The 21,444-nt window shown below is 49.2% G+C and overlaps 1 protein-coding gene across 1 annotated transcript in view; it reads right to left on the reverse strand.

Annotated features, from left to right (window-relative positions):
• Window positions 1-21,444, reverse strand: part of MARCHF4 (membrane associated ring-CH-type finger 4) — a 110,008-nt gene that overhangs the window by 25,069 nt on the left and 63,495 nt on the right. The window contains exon 2 of the mRNA XM_075711381.1: window positions 8,184-8,339. Within this exon, the coding sequence (XP_075567496.1) occupies window positions 8,184-8,339 (156 nt within the window). The remainder of the gene's footprint in view (window positions 1-8,183; window positions 8,340-21,444) is intronic.

The following is a 21,444-nucleotide window of genomic DNA, read 5'->3' on the forward strand; positions in this document are numbered from 1 at the left end:
AGGACACCCTGTCTTTAGGTGATGACATGTTCAGGCTGTCTTCCAAGGTAAACGCCAATGCTTCTTCCTCAGAAGAAGAAAAAAGTAGAAATAACTCCCCCAAATCCATTCACTATGTCAAATAGCTTTGCATAAACTACAGTATAAGTATCTTAAGCCCAGATTCCTCTCTGTCATCCAGCATAAAACCTCCCCACTCAGATTTACACTGCTGAGAGAACTGCCCTGTAAAAACCAAGAGCAGAAATTGCTTTCTTTAACAAGACTTGGGGATATGGTCCATAGCCCCTCCTGCAAATCAGAAGTCAAACATGTAAACAGGCTGGGGAGAGACAGTCTCTCCTGGCATCAAAGTATATAGGCCACCTTTAGCTGTGAGACACACGCCCTTGAAATCTCAGTGGGACTGGCAGAAGGATAAATAAAGGCAGGCTTCAACTGCAGGTATAGAGGATCCAGAGGAATTGAAAATGTTTACCCTGGATTCAGCTCAAATTCACTGTCCCTGCGAGGTGGCATCTCTGGCGAGCCCTCAGCATGCTGCCCATTTGTCAAACATATCCTGGGACAGCAGGGTCACCTGTCAAGCCTTGTCCCATCCTTCTGCAGGGCAAGAAGGGACTTCAGTTGCTGAGTCCCGCTTTAACGTGCAGGCCAGTCAGGAGTTACCAGTGTTTTTTGGGAGGTAGGGAGGACTTTGAACCCTGATTGAAGGGCAAGAAGGACAACAGGTGACTTGTGCTGGTACAGGCATGCATGGCATTGCTACCAGTCCAATGACCAAAGCCCTGAACCAAATGCACTTCCCTGCAAAGGGAGAGGAACAGACAAGAGCTTCAGCCTGAGGCTGAGGTCTGTGGGTTGCAACTGGAAGGAGACTGCCTGGCTTGGCTCAGAGGTGAGCTGAAGTGTCTGCCTCTGCCAGTCTTGCTCCTTGGTTTACGTCCTGCAAGGGCAGACAGCCCTCAAATGGTATGTCAGGGATGTGCAGCACCAGTGAAGTCAGTGGTACAAGCTTATTTTGTAGTTGGCCACAGAGTAGGTGGCCATAAAGCTGCTGAACAGAAGAGAACCTGTTCCCCACTGAGGCAGGACTGTGCTCAGCTAACCCTGGTCCCCTTCCTGCCATCTGCTCCAGCAGCTGGCCCAGCCAAAGGCAAACACTGAGCACTGGGGACACTCAATGATCTCTTAAACAGCCCATACCCACTCTGCCATAGCCTGACCTGCTCCACACCTCCACCAAATCCAGCCACACCAGTGGCCCCTTTGTGCCACAAAAAAGTTGAGGTAGCAAACTGCCCTCCTCTGAGGGCTGGGATCTTGGTGGTGCCAGTCACAACTGGAGGGTCAAGGGGTGCTGGAGTCCACAGGAGATGCACAGCTGTGCCACTTCTCTCCTCTCATGAGACAGAGAAAAGGCCACCTCAGAGCTGAGAGAGGGCAATAAGCCTCCCAGCACCCATGACGCCCAAATTTGGGTTCTGAGGATGGGGTCAGCAGCTATGCTGCCCTCCCATCAGCTCTTCAGCTTTGTCTTCAACAGCACCATAAGCAGATGCAGGACAAATCTGCAACTGGTGCCATCAGCTCAGATCTCCAGGACTAGAGGCACATGGTGGGGGGGAGTTGGGTAAGTGCATGGGGTTGCACTTTCACCCCTGCAGCTTTACCCAGGTCTCACCTCCCCTTCCAGCAACTCTGGCAAACGCAAAGGGGATGGGAGTGCAGGGAGCCTGGTGCACAGCCTAGTGCTGCATGTGAAGGTTTTACTGCAGGTCCCTCATGCTGACCCATGTGAGCCTGTGCCAGCCAAATCATTCTGCATCATTTCCCTCTCGAGAGGAGGTAATGGACTGGCTCCTCACCATCTGTCTGGCACACTGCAAGGCCTGTGGTGGCAACAGGTCCTTCCAAGGTGGTAATTAAAGACAGAAAAAGAAGAAGGAGCTGTTTTCTACAACTAGCAGCCACATACAACTAGCACCACTGCTTTGCAGAGACAGGGAGGCTTAGGTGTAGCACTAAATACACTGTGAAAGGGGGTGTGGCTCACAGCACAGAGAAGTTACACCCCAGTGCAAACTTCACTTGGGAACAGAGAGGCTGGAACACAGGCAGGGCCACTGACTGACGCTGCTCAGCTGGCAGCAGATGCTGGGAAGTTCGCTGGGGTGATAATGAAGAGGCTGGAGTCCATCAGCCATGCCAGGGGGTAGGAGACTCTCCCCTGGCATCTGGCACTAAGTGACAGTGACACACGCACCAGCAGTCCTGACTGTTCAGGAGGTGGCACTGAGGTGTGATTACCCTCTGGCAAGGAGGTAAATGGGTCAGAGCTGAACACTGGGGAAAATAACCAACTTGCAGAAGAATTTAATATTTTCTGGGGTGGGGTGGGGGGGGGGGGTGAGGTGGGGAAGTAAGTAATAAATGTTGTATTTCCTCTCTGGCAACCCTGAGAACTGCCGTTTAGCATCACACATCTAGCCTGAGCCACCAATAACCAGAGTCATTATTTTTCATCTTTTAATTCCATTTAGCTACACATTCTAGGGTATGAGGTTTGCATAGAGAGAAGAAAAGGGGTGAGACAGAGGATAAAGCATGTTACCCACTGAGAGTTCAGACAGAAGGGTCCAAGAGCCGTTCAGAGGTGGAACGTGCTGGTGAATTTCAGCTGCAGGAGCTGGGCCTGATGCATCCCTGCACCGGTGGCCTCGGGAGTCCAGCTCAATCACAGCACTGCACCTTTCAGATTTCATAACAGCCCTTAGAAAATCACTCGTTCTCCTAACCCCTCTCCAAAATCATTATGGCCAGCAGACCAGGGATTTGGTGGGTGACCCTATTGTCCTTGGGTCACTGCTAGAGCTACAAAGAAAGGCCTCAGCAATGCTGCAGAGTCTCTTTACTGGCACATCTGAAATCCCCAAAGCTCTGTCTGAATGCCTGGCTGCAGACACAGCCCACTCCCTCCAAATCTCCAGCTCAATCATCCAAGCTCTAGCAAGGTCACAGTGTCAAGCAAACCCACCTTGCAGGGAGAGACCTAAAACCGAGCCCTTCTTTCCTCAGCTGATAATGACTGATGAGTCCCAGGTAGCCGCTGAGCTGTACTGAAGTGCACCTTTAACAGCTGGCAGCTCACCCAGGTTGTCAATCAGGAACGTGACCTTTAGGAAGGTAGAAATCTCTACAGCTCTACACAGCTCTACAGCTCTGCCAGCGCTGAACAGGGCAGAACTGGTGGTACCGGAAAGCTTTAAAGGCTCCTGCAGGATAACAGGAGCAGCTTTGTGAGCTCCGGGCTTACAATGGCTTCAGAGCTTGCCACCCACGCTGGAAAAAGGGCTCCATCCCTCCAGACCATTCTGAAGAAATGTCCTCATTCACTCAGCAACTGTCTACCTGTCCTCTGCTACCATCCTCCTTGGCCAAGTGCTTTGGGCACACCACCCAGATGTGCATGTGCAAAACACCACATGCTCTTGGACTGATTTTCCCCAAATAGCAAAGCTCTGCGACACAGATGCCTCAGAAAGGGTTTCTTAGGAGCCCAGGTCTAACATTTGTGATTACCTTAGCCAGGGGCCAAGGTGGGAATGGTGCCTGCCAGTAATGTCACTTGTTCTCTTGCACTGTTTCATAGCCTACGTGTTGTACTTGGGACAAACCTGTTTCCCTGTTTGCTTCAGTACTTCTGCTCAGAGGCTTGTGAGTGAAAACTCCCTCTGCTAATGTAACACAGATTAATAATGCCATTACTATAGTATTTAAAGCCTGATCAGTATTTCCCTGCATTTGGCACCAGCAGTCTCCAAAGGTTCCCAAGCACCAGCATGAGCAGATCCAAGGCAGATATTTGTCTGCAGAAGATCTCTATGTCTTACTGCAGCAGCTTGCAAAGACGACTTGCTTGCTGGAAAAAGCCTTCCTACACTCCTCTGAGAGCTCCCCTATGCCTGCCTCAGGCAGTTCAGTTTATTTTTATTGCTGTATCTGACATGTCCCCTTAGTACATATCATTAACATCCTGAGCTGTGCTAGTCAGCAATTTAATTTTCAGACCCAGGATCACAAGCAAGTGGAGGTTTTTTCCTAGAAGGTTAGAGTGGACCGTTCCCAGCACTGCTTAGGTCTGGTTCTCCCCTTGCTGCTGTCCTGAGGTCCTGGCCATCGTCCTCAATTATCTTTAGGAGGATGGCTTTTCTTTTTATAAATTCACCAAGCAAAGTTATGCCACTGCTGTGATAGCTTCTCTGCTGTATGTTTACAGATGCTGTGGCTTATTCAGATGCTGGAAAGGCACCAGGGAGGAAGGAGGGTCTACTAGGGCTGTGTAATGGAAACATGCAGTGATTAAACCCCCTCTCCTCCTTGTGCCAGAGCATCTGGTAAGACTTAGGCTACAGTATCGGTATCCTAGAAAGCCCCTGTTATAAGGCACAGGCCATGAAGTCTCTCTTGCTGTGATTGCACCCATTGCTTGCAGGCTGCAGGCTGCAGCTGGAGCTCAGCAGGGACCAGCCAAAGCTCATACTAAACACAAGTGATTCAGCAAGTTGGGACAACCAGGAGACACCAGTGAACTTGCCTCAAGCTTTTTAGCTCAGGAGCTCAGGCTGAAGTTCAAACACCTTGGCCACTTTTCTTGAAGATGTGGGTGTCCTGATGAAGAGGCCATATAAACAAACACTCATCAGCTCTTAACAGAGCATCACCACAAAAAAAATAGAGCCAGAGGAGAACTAGGACCAGATCCCAACCCCAGCACTGGATAACTGAGGATCTTTGGAGCTGAAACAACCTGCAGTACAGCAAGAGTCAGAGATAACCGTAAAGAAGAGTTGAACTCCCCAAGGCTGCAGACAGTTGTAGGTCTGGGTAGGTTGGTTCAAACAGATTTTCTATTTGCTAAAATCAAAGCATCAGAGTGCACGTGACTCAGGAGCAGCTACAAAGGAGCTGTATAGATGAAATCCACTGCAGAGTCCAATCACGACAGATACCTGCTCCACTATGTATCAGCACCAGGGTACCTGCAGTACTATCATGTGCTTCTAAAACCCTGTGTCTTCAGGGCCTTTTGAAAATCATAGGCTTTGCGCAAATATTGCAATGGAGAGGAGCATTTAAAGCCTCCATGCCCATGACTCCTGTCTCAGTGACTGGCAGAATGGAGAGCAGGAGGATGGATGGGCAGATGGATGGATAGATGGGCAGACAAAAGCTCTGGATCTTCTGCTTGCTCACAGCTGGTGGGATATTTTTGCTCATTTGCTGCCTGACTGCTGCTTGGCAGGACACCTGCCATGTTGTCCAACAACTTTAATCCCCCAGTCTCAGCGGGTTTGCAGTGTTGCTGCTTTAAGACCTTTGCTCTTAAATGCCTGCAATCCAGTGATGGGGCAGGTGTGTGTGTTAATTTATAGAGATTCATTCTGCCAAAATACCAGACTAAAGACCTCTCTCTGGAATGAGACATAACAGCCTGGAGGCTGGAAGGAGTCTGTGTTAATTATGCATGAACCATGTTCCCCTGGCTGTAACTTCTCTGCCCACGCCACACGTCTCCACACACATCTGGCCCGTGCCGTGCTCCTAGGCACTCCAAAAAATGTGCAGCAGATGTCAAAATGGGCAGAGAAACATGCAGGTCCCAGGGAACATGTGGGTGTTGGGTGTGCTGCTCTGCTTGGACCAACTGGACATGCTTCAGGGAGCCCAGGGCTTGCCAGCTGCCTGGGTTTGACTTCCCAGCAGTCTGTCCCCATGAGAGGACGCAGGGATAATCGCAGGGGGATAGGTAGGCCACATGCTGTGGCACATTCTTATGGCACATAGTGTCAAGGCATCGCAGCCCCTGGGTCCTCTCTGCCTCCCTTTCCCAGCGTCAGAGGATGGTGAGAGCCACTGAGGAATGAGGAAAACCCTGATGGCATGCATGGTGATGGGTTATGGGGGGCTCAAGCCCTTAGTCCTCATGGGAAGTCCAAGGCTGGTACATCAGCCACTTCCCATGGGATTTCACATACTAGTGCTAGTGTAGCATCTGCTTCCCAGAAGTGCCTTTGTGCTGGCACCAGACAGGGTGCCCAGGCACACAGCTGTAATTCCACACATGCTACATTTATTCCAGACCAAGTGGCTTTTCACTCCAGTTGTTTCTTCCCACCCTTCAAATCTCCCAGTGCTTCTGTGAGAAGTGCTGCGAAGTCTAAGCCAGCAACATAAAACCTCCAAGCCCCAGGGTCTGCACAGTCCTCTGGGACCCTCGCTCCTGGAGCTGAGCTCTCTAACTCAGTTGCTCCTGCCACTCAGTTTTTGTGTTTGTGGCAAAGGCCAGCAGATCAGCCCACTTTCTAACAGGGGAGCCCAGAAAAAGCAATGCTTTGCACAGGCTTTTGAAACGTGTGTGTGTGTGAGGGGAGCTTGTCTGTGAATAGCTCCAACAAATTTTTGCCAAGTGAACAGCAGGAGGAAAGTGACTGACCCATTGCCCTGAGCCACCTGAAGGTGTAGAGCATTTGGAGGACATTCATTAAAGGCAGTGCTGGCTACACACACTCGCAAATCTGCACCCACAAACCTTCAGTGATGCTCAGCATCGCACCCCCAATTTGAGACACAGGAAGCATTAGGGCACTCATGGACCAGCTTTCCAGAAATAAGCAAACACTGCTTTGTCTGCATCTCCCCTCCTGTGTTTCAATCTGCTCTGACTTGCTAAAGCCAAGAAATTAAAATACCCTGGGTCTGGGGCTTGGGATGAAACTACTGATTTCTCCAGCCCACAGCACATGGAAAATTGAATCAGAAGCTGTAGGGACTTGCAGAGAGCAGGCAGGCTTTTTCCTTCCCCCCAGCAAGATTTCCCTATGATGTCTGACTAATTTCACTACTTCATTTACATCTGGAGTCCTAAAGGGCTGTCGCTGTTTCCTCACTGTGGTTAGTGACCTCAAGCCTGGAAAAGGACACACAGAGACTGCAGTTTGGAGGAGAGAGCAGGAATTTGTATTTCCCCCCACCCCTGTACAACTGGGCACCATCACTGGCAAAGTCTTTGCCTCCTCTTAGAGAGCAGAGCTACCAGCAGAGAGCCAAAGCCAGGTCCTGGACAGGCCAACATACTTATAGACATTGCCCCAGTCTTTAAACCACAGCATGCTGCTGTAATGTCTCTCCTGTCCAGATGATGCTAATTAAGCAGTAGTGCCTGGATATAATGTGCTTCCTGATGTCCAAGGCACTAATGGTGCTCAGCAAAGGCATGCAGCAATTAGTCCATCTTCGGGTGTTGCCCCTGTAATAAATCAATAGCTATTAAGGATAATTTATCCCCTTTTTTAACAGTCACACAGTTTTCCCCATTCTGAATCTTGATTTCAGTTACCAGCCTGCAGTGGGGCTTATTAAACCACAGTGCTTTTGAATTTGGAAGAGAAAGAAGGTGGGTCCTCTGATGCCTTTCACAGCCACTTTAAGGGCCACATCAAGATGTGCTTTACCTGTTGCATGCACATCTGCAAATGTCCACTGAGAATCAGGGTTGGAGAGACCAGAGCATCAGAATCAACATGCCTTGTGCTGTGCCAGGATGTATTTGATCACGGGGGAGCAGTAAAGTGAAAAAGGTGGCAGAATCAGAGAGGAGAGGTGTAAGAGCACTCCATCTACCTCCTCCGTCCCTCATGCCAACATAGAGGAGGCCCAGCGGGAGACTGGGGTTAATGGCACAACTCTAGATACATGGGGTCTCAAGATACTGCTCTGCCACAGACTGTGTGCCCTCTTATAGCAAATGCCACAACTTCTTCGTCCTCATCTACCTCTGGGGACAGTGCCATACCTGCGGTCTCCAGTGGATGAACACATTTGAAGGGCTGTGAGGTGTTACTGCACTATCGTGGTCACACTGGTGTTTTCAACAGGAGGAAATGAATGTGGGGATTGTCAAAAGACAGAAAGAGCAGACATTCTGAGGGATTCCCTGGGTACCACTGAGCAGAACATGGGGCCTCTTTGGACCAGCCCCCGACAACCCTTTCTAGGTATCTCAGACATACACATCACTGTGCACAGGGAAGGAAAACCTACATGGGTAAAATCCACTTGCTCCCAGAAACAAAAATAGAAGTGATAATAAATAGACTTTGAAATGTCTCTAGTACCTTTACCTGCAGAGGGTTCTTTGTGCTTATGGCAATGACGTGATACTTGTAGTAACACAGTTCACAGCTCCAGCAGCCTCTCTCGCTAATCCATTTGATCAGACATGGCTGGTGTGTGCACTTCACCGATCCATCACATCGACACGGGCTCAGCAACTCCCCCTGAAAAAGACAGACAGCATTAGCAAGGCTCCCCTCCTCCCACAGGGCCCGAGCATGGCACGGCATGGCATGGCAGAAGCTCCATCATCTACCCATTTACTCTTTGTTCCTTTTTACCTGGTTTGGCTTAGGTAATGGTGCTGCCTCCATTCGTTTTCCCTCTAGTAATTCTTGGCTGATGTGGACAGAGTTTGACAGGGATGTAACGGTCTCAAATACTTGGGTCCTACAATTTTTTGTGGAAAGAGACAGCTGGGTAGATGAAAGACACCTAATATCACCGCTGAAGGAAAAGCTAGATGAGCACAGCTCTTACTAGACACTGGAGCACCCACACTAGACCACAACAAGTGGGGACAGCTATGTTGGCAACCAGATGCCACTGTTTCACTGCTCAGGTTTCTGTCTCTCTGCTACCTATTTTAGAAAGTGAGGTTGGCAGTGGGGACAGCTGCGAGACAGCCTCTGCTGCAGGCTGGTGTCCCGCTCAGCCCAGGGTGGCTCCCTCGAGCCCAAATGGGCAGGAGGGGAAGCACAGATGTGGTGGCCCTTGGCCTTTCTGCACAGGCTGGCTCACGCCAGCCATGGAGGTGCTGCTCCTCTCCGGGAGCTGGACTGAGCCCAGTGCCATGTGGTACCTCCCAGGACTTGCCAGGCAGTGGGTGTTTGCTGCACCAGACACAGGTCTCTCCTTCCCAGTGCTCCCAGACCAGGAGGGATGAACCTGACCGTGGGTGGCAGGCATGTGCTTTAGGTCCAGGTCTTTGTGTACCCATAGCCCAGAAGGGAAAATGTCCTCTAATTTCACCCCCCATCCACTTCCCCAAGACAGTCTGTCCCGAAAGTGAGTCATACCGATGGATAGCCTGTAGGGCTGGCTATTTCCACCCTAGATGTAAGCAAGATGGAGAACAAACTGTGTCCTGGTTTGTGACACACAGACATTTATGAGTGGTGGCTGAAACACTGATCCTCCTGGCTTGCTCCCTTGTTTCTGGTGTAGCTTTAAACAGGGGTATCCAGGCAACCTCAATATTATTCTGATCCAGCTGCTATTGTCCTGTTCACCATGGGACAAAATTCCCCTCTGCACGCACAAGCTCAGGAGCTCGTTTTAAGTCATTTGCCGTTGCTTATTTAGGGAAGAACAGACCCATTACATTTTACTCCCTGCCCTTTAGTGCTTAAAAGCCACAGTATAGACTCCAATTGTGTATTTAGCTGTGCTCCAAGATTCAAAAGATTTTTAAAGGCAGAATGAGAATATCTATCGGATGGGGAAGGCTGGCATTATACTTTCAGTGTTGGGGAGAGGATATTTCCTCTTGCACCTCTAGATCAGTCCCATCATTACCACCAATGCAGCACAAGGATAACAGACCCTGGTGTCTGAGGCTGCTGGACACAGTAAAAGACATCTGTCCCAGCTGCCTTGGGTTAGGAAACCAGATCCTGCTCTTACTAACCCTGGTGGGAAACTGCCTTCACTTTCAGGGTACCAAGGCAGGTCTCAGGACCTGAGGAACTGAGCACCATGCTGGGCAAGAGCGATACTTTTTTAAATGAAAACTAATGCAAACACTTTAATAATTTCATTTGCTTCAGCTAGGTGACCTAAAAATGTCATCTTCCATGAAATTTTAGCAAAAGTGTAAATAACTGTTTACGTTACAAAACCAGGTTCAGCTCTACCTGTCACTGGTTTTCATTACACACAGGAGGGGACACAAAGGGAGAGGGAGGAATAAGGAGGATTGTAGGATCTGTGAACCTTTTTCACCTGGAAAGGTGAGACAGGACATGCCAGGAGAAGGGAAGCAGGGAAGGATTAGATGGGAGGAAGGTGCCTGTGGGAAGGAGCACTGACATTGGGCATTCAAATTCCCTGTGTAAGGTGCACTTTTGGGGGGCTCAGGTTCAGCTGTGCATGTTTGTGCCCCTTGCTGGGACTGGGGTGGGAAAGCACAAGTGTGATAAGGAACCTGCGTGAGCACATACTGCCAGCCAGGATGCAAAAGCGGAGGGATCAGGGCTTAGCACACCTCCCCTGCGCTCCCGTTCACCCATTCTCTTCCACACCAAGAGCTAGTCTGGTACAAGGACCACTGCTCTGTGCCTCTGGTCTACCCTCCTCATCTCAGTTCCTGGTGTTTTATTTTCTCAACGGCTTCACTCCTCAGCGCACAAGTGTGATCCCAGCACCAAGCAGGTAACACAGAAACCTCCCAGCTCTAGAGCATCCCTGCCTTTCCACCTCACCACACAGCGAGGTCTCCTGCAGGGCTCAAAAGGGTGAGCGAGGGACCTGGGTTTTGTCTAACGAGCAGCTGGAGGCACTGGCGATGAGGGATCAGGAACGGGGCAGAATGGAGCAGGAACTAAGGTAACAACCTCCAGGCAAAGGCAGAGGAGAAAAGCTGTAGCTGCAGCCTGGACTCACCTTGGCTTCTTGGGCTCCGTAATAAATGACTCTAAAAAATCTAAGCTTGTCTCTTCAGAGCGAAGAGATGTCCATAAACTACACTGCCAAGGGGGCCTGGTCCCCCTTCCCTAATTGGGATGCTCCAACCCAGACAGTCCTGCTGGCTCCTGCAAGAGTTCAGGACTCAACTGTGGAGATTAATCCCCCAGTTTCTTGATTTTTGCAAATCCAGCAAAAACCTGATTTATCACATTTTCTCCAGCCGTGTGAAATATTATATCCTTGCATGTGGCGCACAGCTATTTTTGCATACTGTGAAGCCCAATTCTGTCCACAGCAGGCATTCATAAAACACTGCCACATGCACACATGCACACACACACTCCTGTACCAGCAGAAAAATAAACATCAGGGGCATATTAAAGGAATAAATCCTTTGTACAGCAAAGGAGAAGGAGTCTCATTGCTGGCTGTACAGTGAGCTCAGGAGCAGTCCATCAGCTGTGATACGCATGAAGGATTTGCTGCGCAGAGTCCTCTGCTAAAAGCTACATGCATGCAAAAGCGAGCCCAAAATGAGGTGCAGATCACAGCAATTAGAGATGGAAATTAAATCCCTGCACCCATTTCTAGGTTTGTAGAAGTCAGCTCTGCACAACATATTCTCCAGTGCATCAAACAACAGCGTTCCCACCAATTCCCTTTGGGGACTGCTCTCCAAAGAGGGTCTATTGAAGGGTCTATTTCCCAACACTTATTTTTGCAATTTTCCGTTGTAGAGTTATAACCCGTCACTCGGATCAGCCTAAGCAGCATTTCCGCTTTATCAGCAACTAGTGGAGAAATGCTTCCTGGCTGCAAGCTTCATCCTCAGCTTGCTCAGTACCATCTTGTTCCCCTGAAACAACCAAGTGGGCTTAAGACTCAGGGCACCTCCCTTTTTTTTGTTGTTATCCAAGCCTAAATTAGGGTTCACGTCCAAGGTGGGAAACCAGAGTTAACAAAAAGGGAAGGGTGACTCTGGCTTCAGCCAGATTAAATACTCTTCCTTACATATTATCACTCTTCCCTACTTCTGGGAAGAAGCAATTACATATAATATTCTGCCCCTTTTCTGATTGTGATCAGAGCTGGTCTCTAGGAGCAGCAGCGGCAAGGCCAGGCTGAACTGGCTTTACCCTGAGGAGAACACTACTGCTGGAGACAAACCGGGAGTGCAGGCCTGTTCCAGCTCTGTTCCCTCCTTACGAATTCCCAATCTGTCCCCATTGCAATACGTCAGAGTGGTTAATGATTATCTGGGCCCTGCTATTTTAAGCCTACTGTGAGGATTTCTGAGAAAGGATGGAAAAAAACCCTATTGCCAGTGCATGCTTCTGATGTTCAGTATATCTAGGGAGAAAATAACGGCGCCAGGAGCAGTGTCACCCCTGTTGTGTGCTGGTGTCAATGTTTCACCCGGCTGTTTTATCTGTCATTTATCAGTGCTGGGAGCCCATCCACACATTGCTACCAAAGCTGCAGCTGCTCACCCACCAGCAGGCGGTCATGGGATGTGTTCTCCAGGCCTGTTCTTTTAACTATAAATTAAGTATAGCAAAATTGCCCACCCAGTCTCCTTTGAACATGGCAGGGCTGGGGACAATTGTGTCACTGGGCCAGGACGGGTCTTCTAGGCTCTCCCACCTCCAGACCTACCTTGGCTGCCTGGGCTGCTCCTGAGCACCAGCTCAGCTGGAAAGAGCCACATTAGCAACATCCTGCTACCCCAACTATCAAAGCAAGCATTTTGAAAAACAGTGCAAGCTGTACAGCAAACTGGGCTGGTTGATGGTGATCTTAAAAGCTGCAGTTTTTCCTCAACTATGTGTTTTCCCTGCTCAGATGTACAAAGTAGCATCAGTCGCTAGCATCACCTGCTGGACCAGGGCCCCAGGCCAGAGCAGGACAGTGAAAGAGTTGTCCACATCACAAGGGCTACCATCTCTCTCTGGGTATGCATGTGCAGCTGCTACAGCTCACAAGGGTAGCTGCACACATGGATGTGACTGCTAGCATTTATCTGAGTTTGTCTTGTTTGGAAAAGGAAAACAGGAATATTTAATTTCAGGCTTTCAACTGAGTCTCCTAAATACACTTAAATCTTCACATTGAATTTAAATGCAATGGGAAGTTTTATTATGGCAAATAAATGCCAAATGATTTCTATATTAGGAACATAATTACAGAGGAATTAAATCTGATGGCAAAGAGAAACCCATTGTTACAGAGCTGGTAAACTTCAATAAACATGGTACTAATGATCACTCTGTCTTCACACACACTTACAGGAACTGCCCCCCCCCCCCCATGCTTTTAAACCTAAACACACACATTACTATCAGCATCTCAAATGCTTCCTGTGAGTACCCTCCCGTGTGCAGGCGCTGTGCCAGCCAGCAACAGACAACAAGGGACATGAAATAACTACCTATGAAAATATATGCATATTGCATGAAAATTCTCCAGCATTGTGGGAGATTGATGCAGAGTGTGGACCCACGAGGAGTGGGCTTGTCTCCTGTGGTGTCAGGACAGCACAGGACATGGTTATATATGGGGCTCTGTGGTGAAGTGGCATCTCCCCAGGTACCCCGGCAGAGCTGGATGCTGACCCCAATCTCTGTCTTGGCAGCAACTTGCTGAGAGACTTTCCTTGGCAGGGGATACCCTGACTGGGCAGGTCCCTAAAACCTGGAGAATCTATAGGAAAAAATCTATGCAAGTGATTATAAAACGAAATTGCCCAGACTCCTTGCAGCTCGCTTCCTACCCCCAGTGCCATCATTGCTGCCATGCCACCTCCATGACCAGGAGTGGCTCATCACACAGCTTCCCTGCAAGACCAGGCATCCCTGCAGCATGCAGAGGCAGAGCTGCCCCAAGCCAGGCAAGACCTGTGTGCCCTGCAGTGTAATGAGCACCTCCCACCCCAGCAGCAAGAGAAAATGCAGCCCTGTAAAGGACTGGAGAAAAATCCAGCTCTGGACAATTATTTCTGTTCCTCAGCTGTGGCTTTAAGCCTGTGGCTGCATGGCTGAAATTTCTGGTGTGGGATCTTGGCCAGGGAGCTCCATGGGGCAGAACCACATCTCTGTGGGGCTCTGGCATGGTAGAGGTGTGGGTCCCTCTCTGGGGCTCCTCATCCCCACAGCAGTATGAGTGAGCAGCCACAGCGGGGCACGGTAGCCTGGGGGCCCTGAGATGGGTGTCGGGCAGGGGGTGAGACACAGAGTTCTGCTTTTCATGGTTTTCTGAAATTTTCGATGGGTATTAGTTGTTGTGGCAGCCCTGCAAATGGGGCACTTATCTCTGACAGGGCAATGGCTAATCTAGCAACAAAACACAGGCATCCCTCTATCTACACGCTGGGTGCAAGCAGAAAGGCAGCTCGGCTTTAATGCACCCAACAAAATCAACATGCACCCCTCTGGGACTGCCAGGTATATTTTGGGGGTGTCTGGAAATGTGGGTGCTGGTTAGGAGAGGGAGATATCTCACACAGTCCTGATCTCAGACCCAATGTTTGTCCAGAGTGAGTCCTCTCTGAAAAGCCATCACGTCTGCAGAGCTCCCGATCCTCTGAAAACAGCACAAATTGCCTTTCCGCCCACGGAGACTGCTGCTGCGGCACCTGCCAGGAGCGTTGAGGCTGCCACACTGCTTAGGCTTTTTCTGCACCTCTCTGATGAAAATACGAAAGGCTGCAGCCACATCTGCATGGAGGGCAGGGTGGCACCTGCTCCGCAGCCTCCTTCTGCAGGAAAACTTGTCCCACTGCTATCACAAGCGACTTGGCTTTCCAGCTGAGCAGCTTCTGCCCACAGCATTTGTCTTTACCATGGCCAAGGGGAATTTTAAGTGATCTCTACTCCTTCCCTCTCCAGCATTTTGTACCTGTCACCACCACTGGGACAGATGGATGGATGGATGGACAAAGTTGGGGGTGGCAGCTCAGGATTTGGGAGTGGGATGGAGAAGGGGGAAGGAAGGGAGACTTTCTTTTCTCTGAGCCTTATTGATCATAGAATCATAGAATCATTTAGGTTGGAAAAGACCTTTAAGATCATCCAGTCCAACCATTAACCTACACAACCAAATCCACACTAAACCAATCAAGGGTAGACTAGACTAAACCATGTCCCGAAGTGCCACATCTACCCGTTTCTTGAACACTTCCAGGGATGGTGACTCCACCACCTCTCCGGGCAGCCTGTTCCAATGCTTGACTATCCTTTCCGTGAAGAAATTTCTCCTAATTTCCAGCCTAAACCTCCCCGGCGCAGCTTGAGCCCATTTCCTCTGGACCTATCGCTATCCCCACAGGGTTTCTGTGATTTTTTGTTGTTGCAGAGCTAAGGGACCATAACCCCACCTTGCCTGCTCACCAGGGCATCAGTGAAGTTCGCCCATGTTTTAAGCCAAAAGATGGGTTTTTTGGTTAAAGTAGATGACGCAGGAAGCTCAGCTGTGTCAGAGGGAGAAATCAAGCAAAACCCCTGTGTCCCCATGCCCAACAACAGTGCAGGAATTTGGGGAAGAGGCATCTGGCCGGTCCCCATCCCAGAGCTGTGCCCCAGTCAGCAGAGCACAGGAAACCCCAAATGGGCCCTGAGCTGCTCCACAGTGTTGGCCACCCTCTTCACCAAATTGCCCTGCTCCTCCTCTGCCACCTCTGAGTGGGATGTTCAAAAGCAAGACCCCCACTGTGCTGTGTGTCCCCATGGGATCCCCACTGCTTATTAACAGGGATGGGTGCCACATCAAAAAAAGCCTGAGAGCAACCTCCGTACTCCACGTTTCCCATAGGGTAAGCAATGGTGCAATGGACTCAGCTAGGCAGGAGCAGGGACAGGTCTCCTCTGCACACAGATCAGCTCTTGGCCCCACCAGGGAGCAGAATAGGGATGGCTTTTTTTTTCCCCCTTTAATTACTAAAACCTTAAAGAGCTCTGTGGGACAGGAGGGCGGGCGAGAGACAAACAAAGACAAGGAATAAAAACTCAGGACGCAAAGAAAGGAGGAGGAAGAGGCTTGATAAGTCCCCGGTGCAGAAAGCCCAGCACATCAGAGCAGTGGCTCTGCCTCCCTTAGACAGGAGCCTTCACCTCAGTGACTCATCCTTGGAGTAGTCTGGAGTGGTGGCTCTGCGGCACGGCTCTGCCCTCGCTCCTTCACTGATTTCCAGGGGACGGTGATTGAACGCAGCTCTGCGGAGCTTAATGTGAGCTGTCAGGGAGCTGGAGCACGTTTGCGCAATGCCTCGGAAACAGAAAAACAAAGGAGGAATGTTGCGGAGTTTAATGTGAAATATTTGGATGTGGCCCCACCCCTTCCCATTAAAAAAAAAAAAAGGAAAAAAGGGCTTAATCTAGGCTAGGGCTGTTTCAGTATTTAGCTGACAGTAACTTGCCCATGTGTTTGCCTGCAGGCAGGCACAATCCACCAGCTCTGGATGCATCGCATCCCTGCCGCCACTGGTAGAGACCAAAGGGAGCTGGTACAAGTAGGACCAAGCGTCTCATGGCTTAACATCAATTTCCTTTAAGGGAAAGTACTTTAAAGGAGAAGCAAGCACACATTTTTGTGAGAAACAGAGAATCACAAGGTATTTTTTGTGCAATGGGCTACAGAGGATTTTAACACCTGGTTTTAGGCCAGTGAAAGGTGAAGGGCAGAGACCTCTACGACATAAGTCCCACTCGGCTATGAAAGGGGGACAGCATGGAAAGGGATGCTGGGGGCTGGTTCTCACCTGGGACAGCCACTGCTCGGGGAGTGAGAGGGGAGGACAGTCCCTAAGGGCCCCTTTGACTGAGAGGGAAGACAGTGAGCACCATCCCTGTGTGCAGGTCTTGCCAACAGATGGGCCCTTCTGGGAGGAGATTCCTCTGAACAGGAATCCTGACCCATCAGTTGTCCTCAGAGGAAATAACACAGCAAGCAGGGGGACCTGTAAGCCCTCCTGCTGTGCTGTTGCTGCCGCTACTGAACCCAAGAAGGAGTTGGGACTGATCCTGTCCTGTGCCCAGCAGACTGGGCCGTTCCGCGTTGTGCAATACAGCAGAAGGGCTCTACTGACTTCAGAGAGGAGAAAACATGTGCCTTGACTTTCTGCAGGTATTTTTTTCCAGCAGTTTGTGTCAGCAGCATCTCTAGTTTTGTTTCTCAGTAAAATGGAAGCCCTCAGTTTGCAGAGGCCAGGCAGTTAGGTGGTGTCTCCTCACTGTACCTGATCAGGCCCTCATGCCTCTGCAGGACAAAGTGTTGTGGTCCCCTCTGCATGGATGGCAGGATCTCATCCAGCTCCCAAGTGACCAGGGGCTGGAGGTGCAACCAAGCTTCATACTTTGCCCTTTTACAGCTCCACCGCCTTGTCCTTTCAGCATCATCACTTTTGAGTAGCCAAATTCCATGCAAATTAATTTCCTAAAGTCAGAGAACACCCTTCCTAGGGGAACACCCTTCCTAGGGGATGAAAACTTGGTTTAAAGGAGCAGGGCTCAATGCCTATTCAACAGAAACAGCAACTGGTGGACCAATGCTGCAAAGGACCGTGCCACTGCCTTACACGCACCACCATCAAAATGACACCTGCAAACAGCCCCACCATCCCATTTCCCTGGCGCAGGGGAGGCAGACTGTCCCAGCTGTGCACGGATGTGTTCGCAGAGCCTAGCCACCGCCCAGCTACACCACTGCATGCCCTTGCTCTGGCAGCTATCACACAGGCTCTTGGCCAGTTTCAGCTATGCCACCAAAACACAAATAGAAAAGGTTTGTGAAAACCTGTTCCACCAGAACAAAGTAGAACCTTGCCTCAAGTATGGAATAACAAAGGATTTTCAGGAACTACTTATCAATAGCCCAAGGAGCAGAGAGCTTACAATATATAGATCACATTGGGATTTATTTGCTTTTCTCTCTACAGAAGGATTTCCACAAGAAAAATAACTTTGCTTAGGTGTTCTAGAGCCCACTTCATCTTAATGTCATTGAACATGTTTTTGATTAGCTGATTTAAGTAATTCTTACTAAATGTTGCTCAGTTGCAAGGAATCAAAAGGCAAGCATCTCAAATATCACCTGCTGTGCCTCATCAGGTGTGATAATAGCACTGATTAAGTGAAGAGCCGTCGGTGCATAGAAATCACAGTGCTGTGCATGTGAAATCAAGATACCTGAATATCCCTGAGCACTTGGGTGTTAGAGTGAGTTCAGCTCCAGACTTGTCCTGAATACAGAGTGGAGCTGTCTCAGTATCCCAGAGAAGTGTCCTAGCCTGTAGCTCTTGGGCTTTCACCCGAAGTATCAAGGCTTTAAACTCCTGGAGATTTACTGTAGACCACATCCATTTTGTGAGGTAGAATGATCTAGTCTCTTCTGAAAGAGAAATCCACTGTTGTTTCATTCTGGTTCTTCTTAATTAAAAAATGAAAGTATTTCAGACAATACTTAGATTTATTCTGTGTGAGATACAAGAGTGAGCTCAGTTTTGCTCCCTAGGATGCTGGGGTAAATCTGATGTGACTCCATGAAGCCAAACAACTCTTCAGCACAAATCAAGTGCCCTTAAGTTATGGCTTGTTGTAATAAATTTTCAACCAATTAAAGAGGTTTTCAATTTTTTTTTTTTTTTTTTTTTTGGTACAAATGGCTTTTTCTAGTGAAAAAGCCCCAGCTAAATAGAATTCTTCTAAATATACTGCTTTTTTCATGGAAAAAAAAAGATAGCAATTATTCCTTATTATCTCTAATCCTTGGGGACCTTCACCTTTCTACTTCTCCAGTCCTCATCAGATCCATCAATGCGTATTTTAAAGGTTCAAAGTATAAAGTTAATGCTTTCAGCATGCAAGTACATATAATGCAATTCTTATCAGAGATGTGCTGATAATTCAGCAAATTGAACTTTGCAGTTACTTCCCTGGGAATCTGTTCATAAAGATACTCAACTAATGGCCATTTCAGAAAACATTATGCCATCAGCTACTGAGGAGCAGCCATGGAAAATCCACAGAAATGGATGCTGGTTTGACTCTCCAGATGATAGATCCTACTTTTAAAGACAGTGAAACAAACAGAGTGATATGCTTTTTTCTTTTTTTTTTTTCCCTGAGAAAGCTGAAAAACCCTTCAACATAAGTGCTGAGAAAATCTTTATTCTGTAATATTTGTCTCATCTTCCTGCTTTCTTCACGAACGAGAAAATGGCCAGATGTTGTTTGCAGCCTTACAGCAGTGAGATGCTCCTTCCAAAAGTGCCACAACTCCTCAAGAGCTGCTTCATGCCGGTACCATCAGTTCATCAATGGAGGGGAGTGGAAAATGATGGTACTGCAGGGTTTGGGGGTTCCTGTTTGCCATAGTGCCCTCAAGTGACCCCCAGCCAGGACCGAGGGCAGCAGGGTAGGGAGCTGGGGGAGCTGTGTGCATGTTCAGTAAGAGGAGTAAGGTGCAGACAGAAAGGTTTCCAGTACTCAAAGGCAACATTTCCCAGCTGGGAGCAGAGACGGGGATTCAGCAGGAGGGGCCACCCCAACAGGTCTGGATTGGCGGTGTTATGCAGTTGCTTTTCCTCCTCCTCCCAGGTCGGTCAGGACCAGCAGCTTGAAGGTGGAAACCCTCCAAAGCCATTTGTGTCTCCAAAGCCATTTGTGTCTCCAAAGCCATTTGTCTCCTGCAGTGTGGGGTAGCACTGGGACGGGGGTGGCTGCAGGTGCACCCGGGGCCCAGGGCAGTCTGGCACGGGGCTGAAAGCAGATGTGGAGAAGGGGCAGTGAAGTGGGAGACAGCACATCACACACAGGGCTGCCGCGGTACCCAGGGAGCTGCGATATAAAATAATGAGTGTGGTTTGTTTACTTTTAGCTTTGGTAACGCTGCGGGACCGAGCTGTTTCATTAAGATGTGGCCTGATCCGCATTTCCTTTCTGCCTCCCGGACTCAAGGAGAAGAATATGCAATTACAAAGTTCACTCATGTAGAGCCCTTCAATTACTGGGTAACTCTGTTATGGCTTTTCCAAACGTTACAAGACTCGTGCAGTAGGACATGACATCTGAAGTAATTCATTTTTCATCTGCCGATTAGCAGAAATTAAAATGGTTCTCAGAACATCCCAATTTATGTGAGATCAAGTTTCTTATTACTACAGAGTGTCTTAGCAGGGAAGGCATTAGCGGGGAAGGCATTTCTTTTTAACGTCTCAGGCAACCCTGCAAGCAGAGATGCTGAACAAAAATACACAAACGAGGTGGTGGAGGGGAGAATAGAAGTCCTCAGGGATCATGGGTGGTGGAACTCCAGAGCCTTGCCTTCCAATCCTGCCATAAGGTCACTTAAATGTTTGGCGGAAAGTCAAAACACTTGCTGGCACAAACGTGCGCTGGAGGCAGAGGCACCTCCTTTGGAAATGATGCAGTTACAGAGCGAGGCTGAACTGCCTTTACTGGCAGTGAGCTAAAATCCAGCCATAAATATAAAGTGTTTCTTCAGCAGATATCTGCTGAGCCGGCGGGTGGAGTGGCAGCAGAGCAGCTGCCTGCAGGATGCACTCGTGCAGCGATGACAGATGCCGTGCAGGACCCCGAACGGGCCAAATCAACCATCGGCACTGATCCCTCTCAATGGGATCTGGGGAGAGGTGTCTGCAGGGCTGGCGGCTCAGGGTCAAGCCTGGGGGAGTCAGGGGACTGCGAACTAGATGGGAGAGCCAGAGGCAGCGTGGAGCAGCCAGAGCAAGGGATGGGATAAGGGAGGGGATAAAAGCAGGGAGTCTCAAACCACTTGGCCGTGGCAAGAGTGGTCATGTTGCCCCTTCACTTGCTTTCTATTTTCAAGGTATCCTGGGTGCTCGAAAAGTAGGTGAAGTCCCCTGGGGAAAAGCTGGGATTAGGAAGCAGGCGAGCACGCTCTTGCCGGCTCTCAGCACCATCCTCCCCCTCACTGCGGGAGCGTGGTCCAGAGCTCATAAACCTGTAGGGCCACTTAGTTGAAGTGCAGCAAAAATAAACCATGGGAAAGGAGAACAGGCAGCTTAATCCCCAAATCCCTTTGCCTTGCGTGACAACTTTCCAGCCGAGAGCAGCTCAAGAGGATAGAGCCAAAGGTACTGGCGGTGCTGGCTTGCACCATCCCCGGTGGAAGCTGCACAACATTAATTCTCATTTTCCAATGCTGCCCTGGCCAGAGGCCTCCTGTATAAGAAGCTGCAGGAATCCATGTGTTTCAGTCTTTGCCTGCATATACCCCCTGGTGAAAAGCCTTGTTGTGTTTTCCCACCCAGCTGGGGAATCCAGCTTTCCCTTTCACAGGCAGAGTATAAAACAGAGAGGAGAAAAGGTAGAAATAAGTATAAGAATAGCTGTAACATCAGTAAAGTGGGCTACAGAAGCCATTTTCTATTTTTTCTTTCAGTCTTCCTTTTTGCACAAGAACAATATCAGGTTTATTGTGTGTGTATGTAAGAGAAATACACACATCTCTCTGTGCGTATATATAAACAGTGCCAGGGCTCTGAGGTTTTGGCACTGTCAGCATAAAGATATTAAGCATTACATAGGTCTGATTTATTATCTGACTCTGCAATAACCTTTTGACGATATACTGATTGGCAGGTTGCATATTAACAAATACATCAAC

This window comes from Pelecanus crispus, chromosome 5 (genome assembly GCF_030463565.1).
Source record: "Pelecanus crispus isolate bPelCri1 chromosome 5, bPelCri1.pri, whole genome shotgun sequence".
Lineage (NCBI taxonomy): Eukaryota > Metazoa > Chordata > Aves > Pelecaniformes > Pelecanidae > Pelecanus > Pelecanus crispus.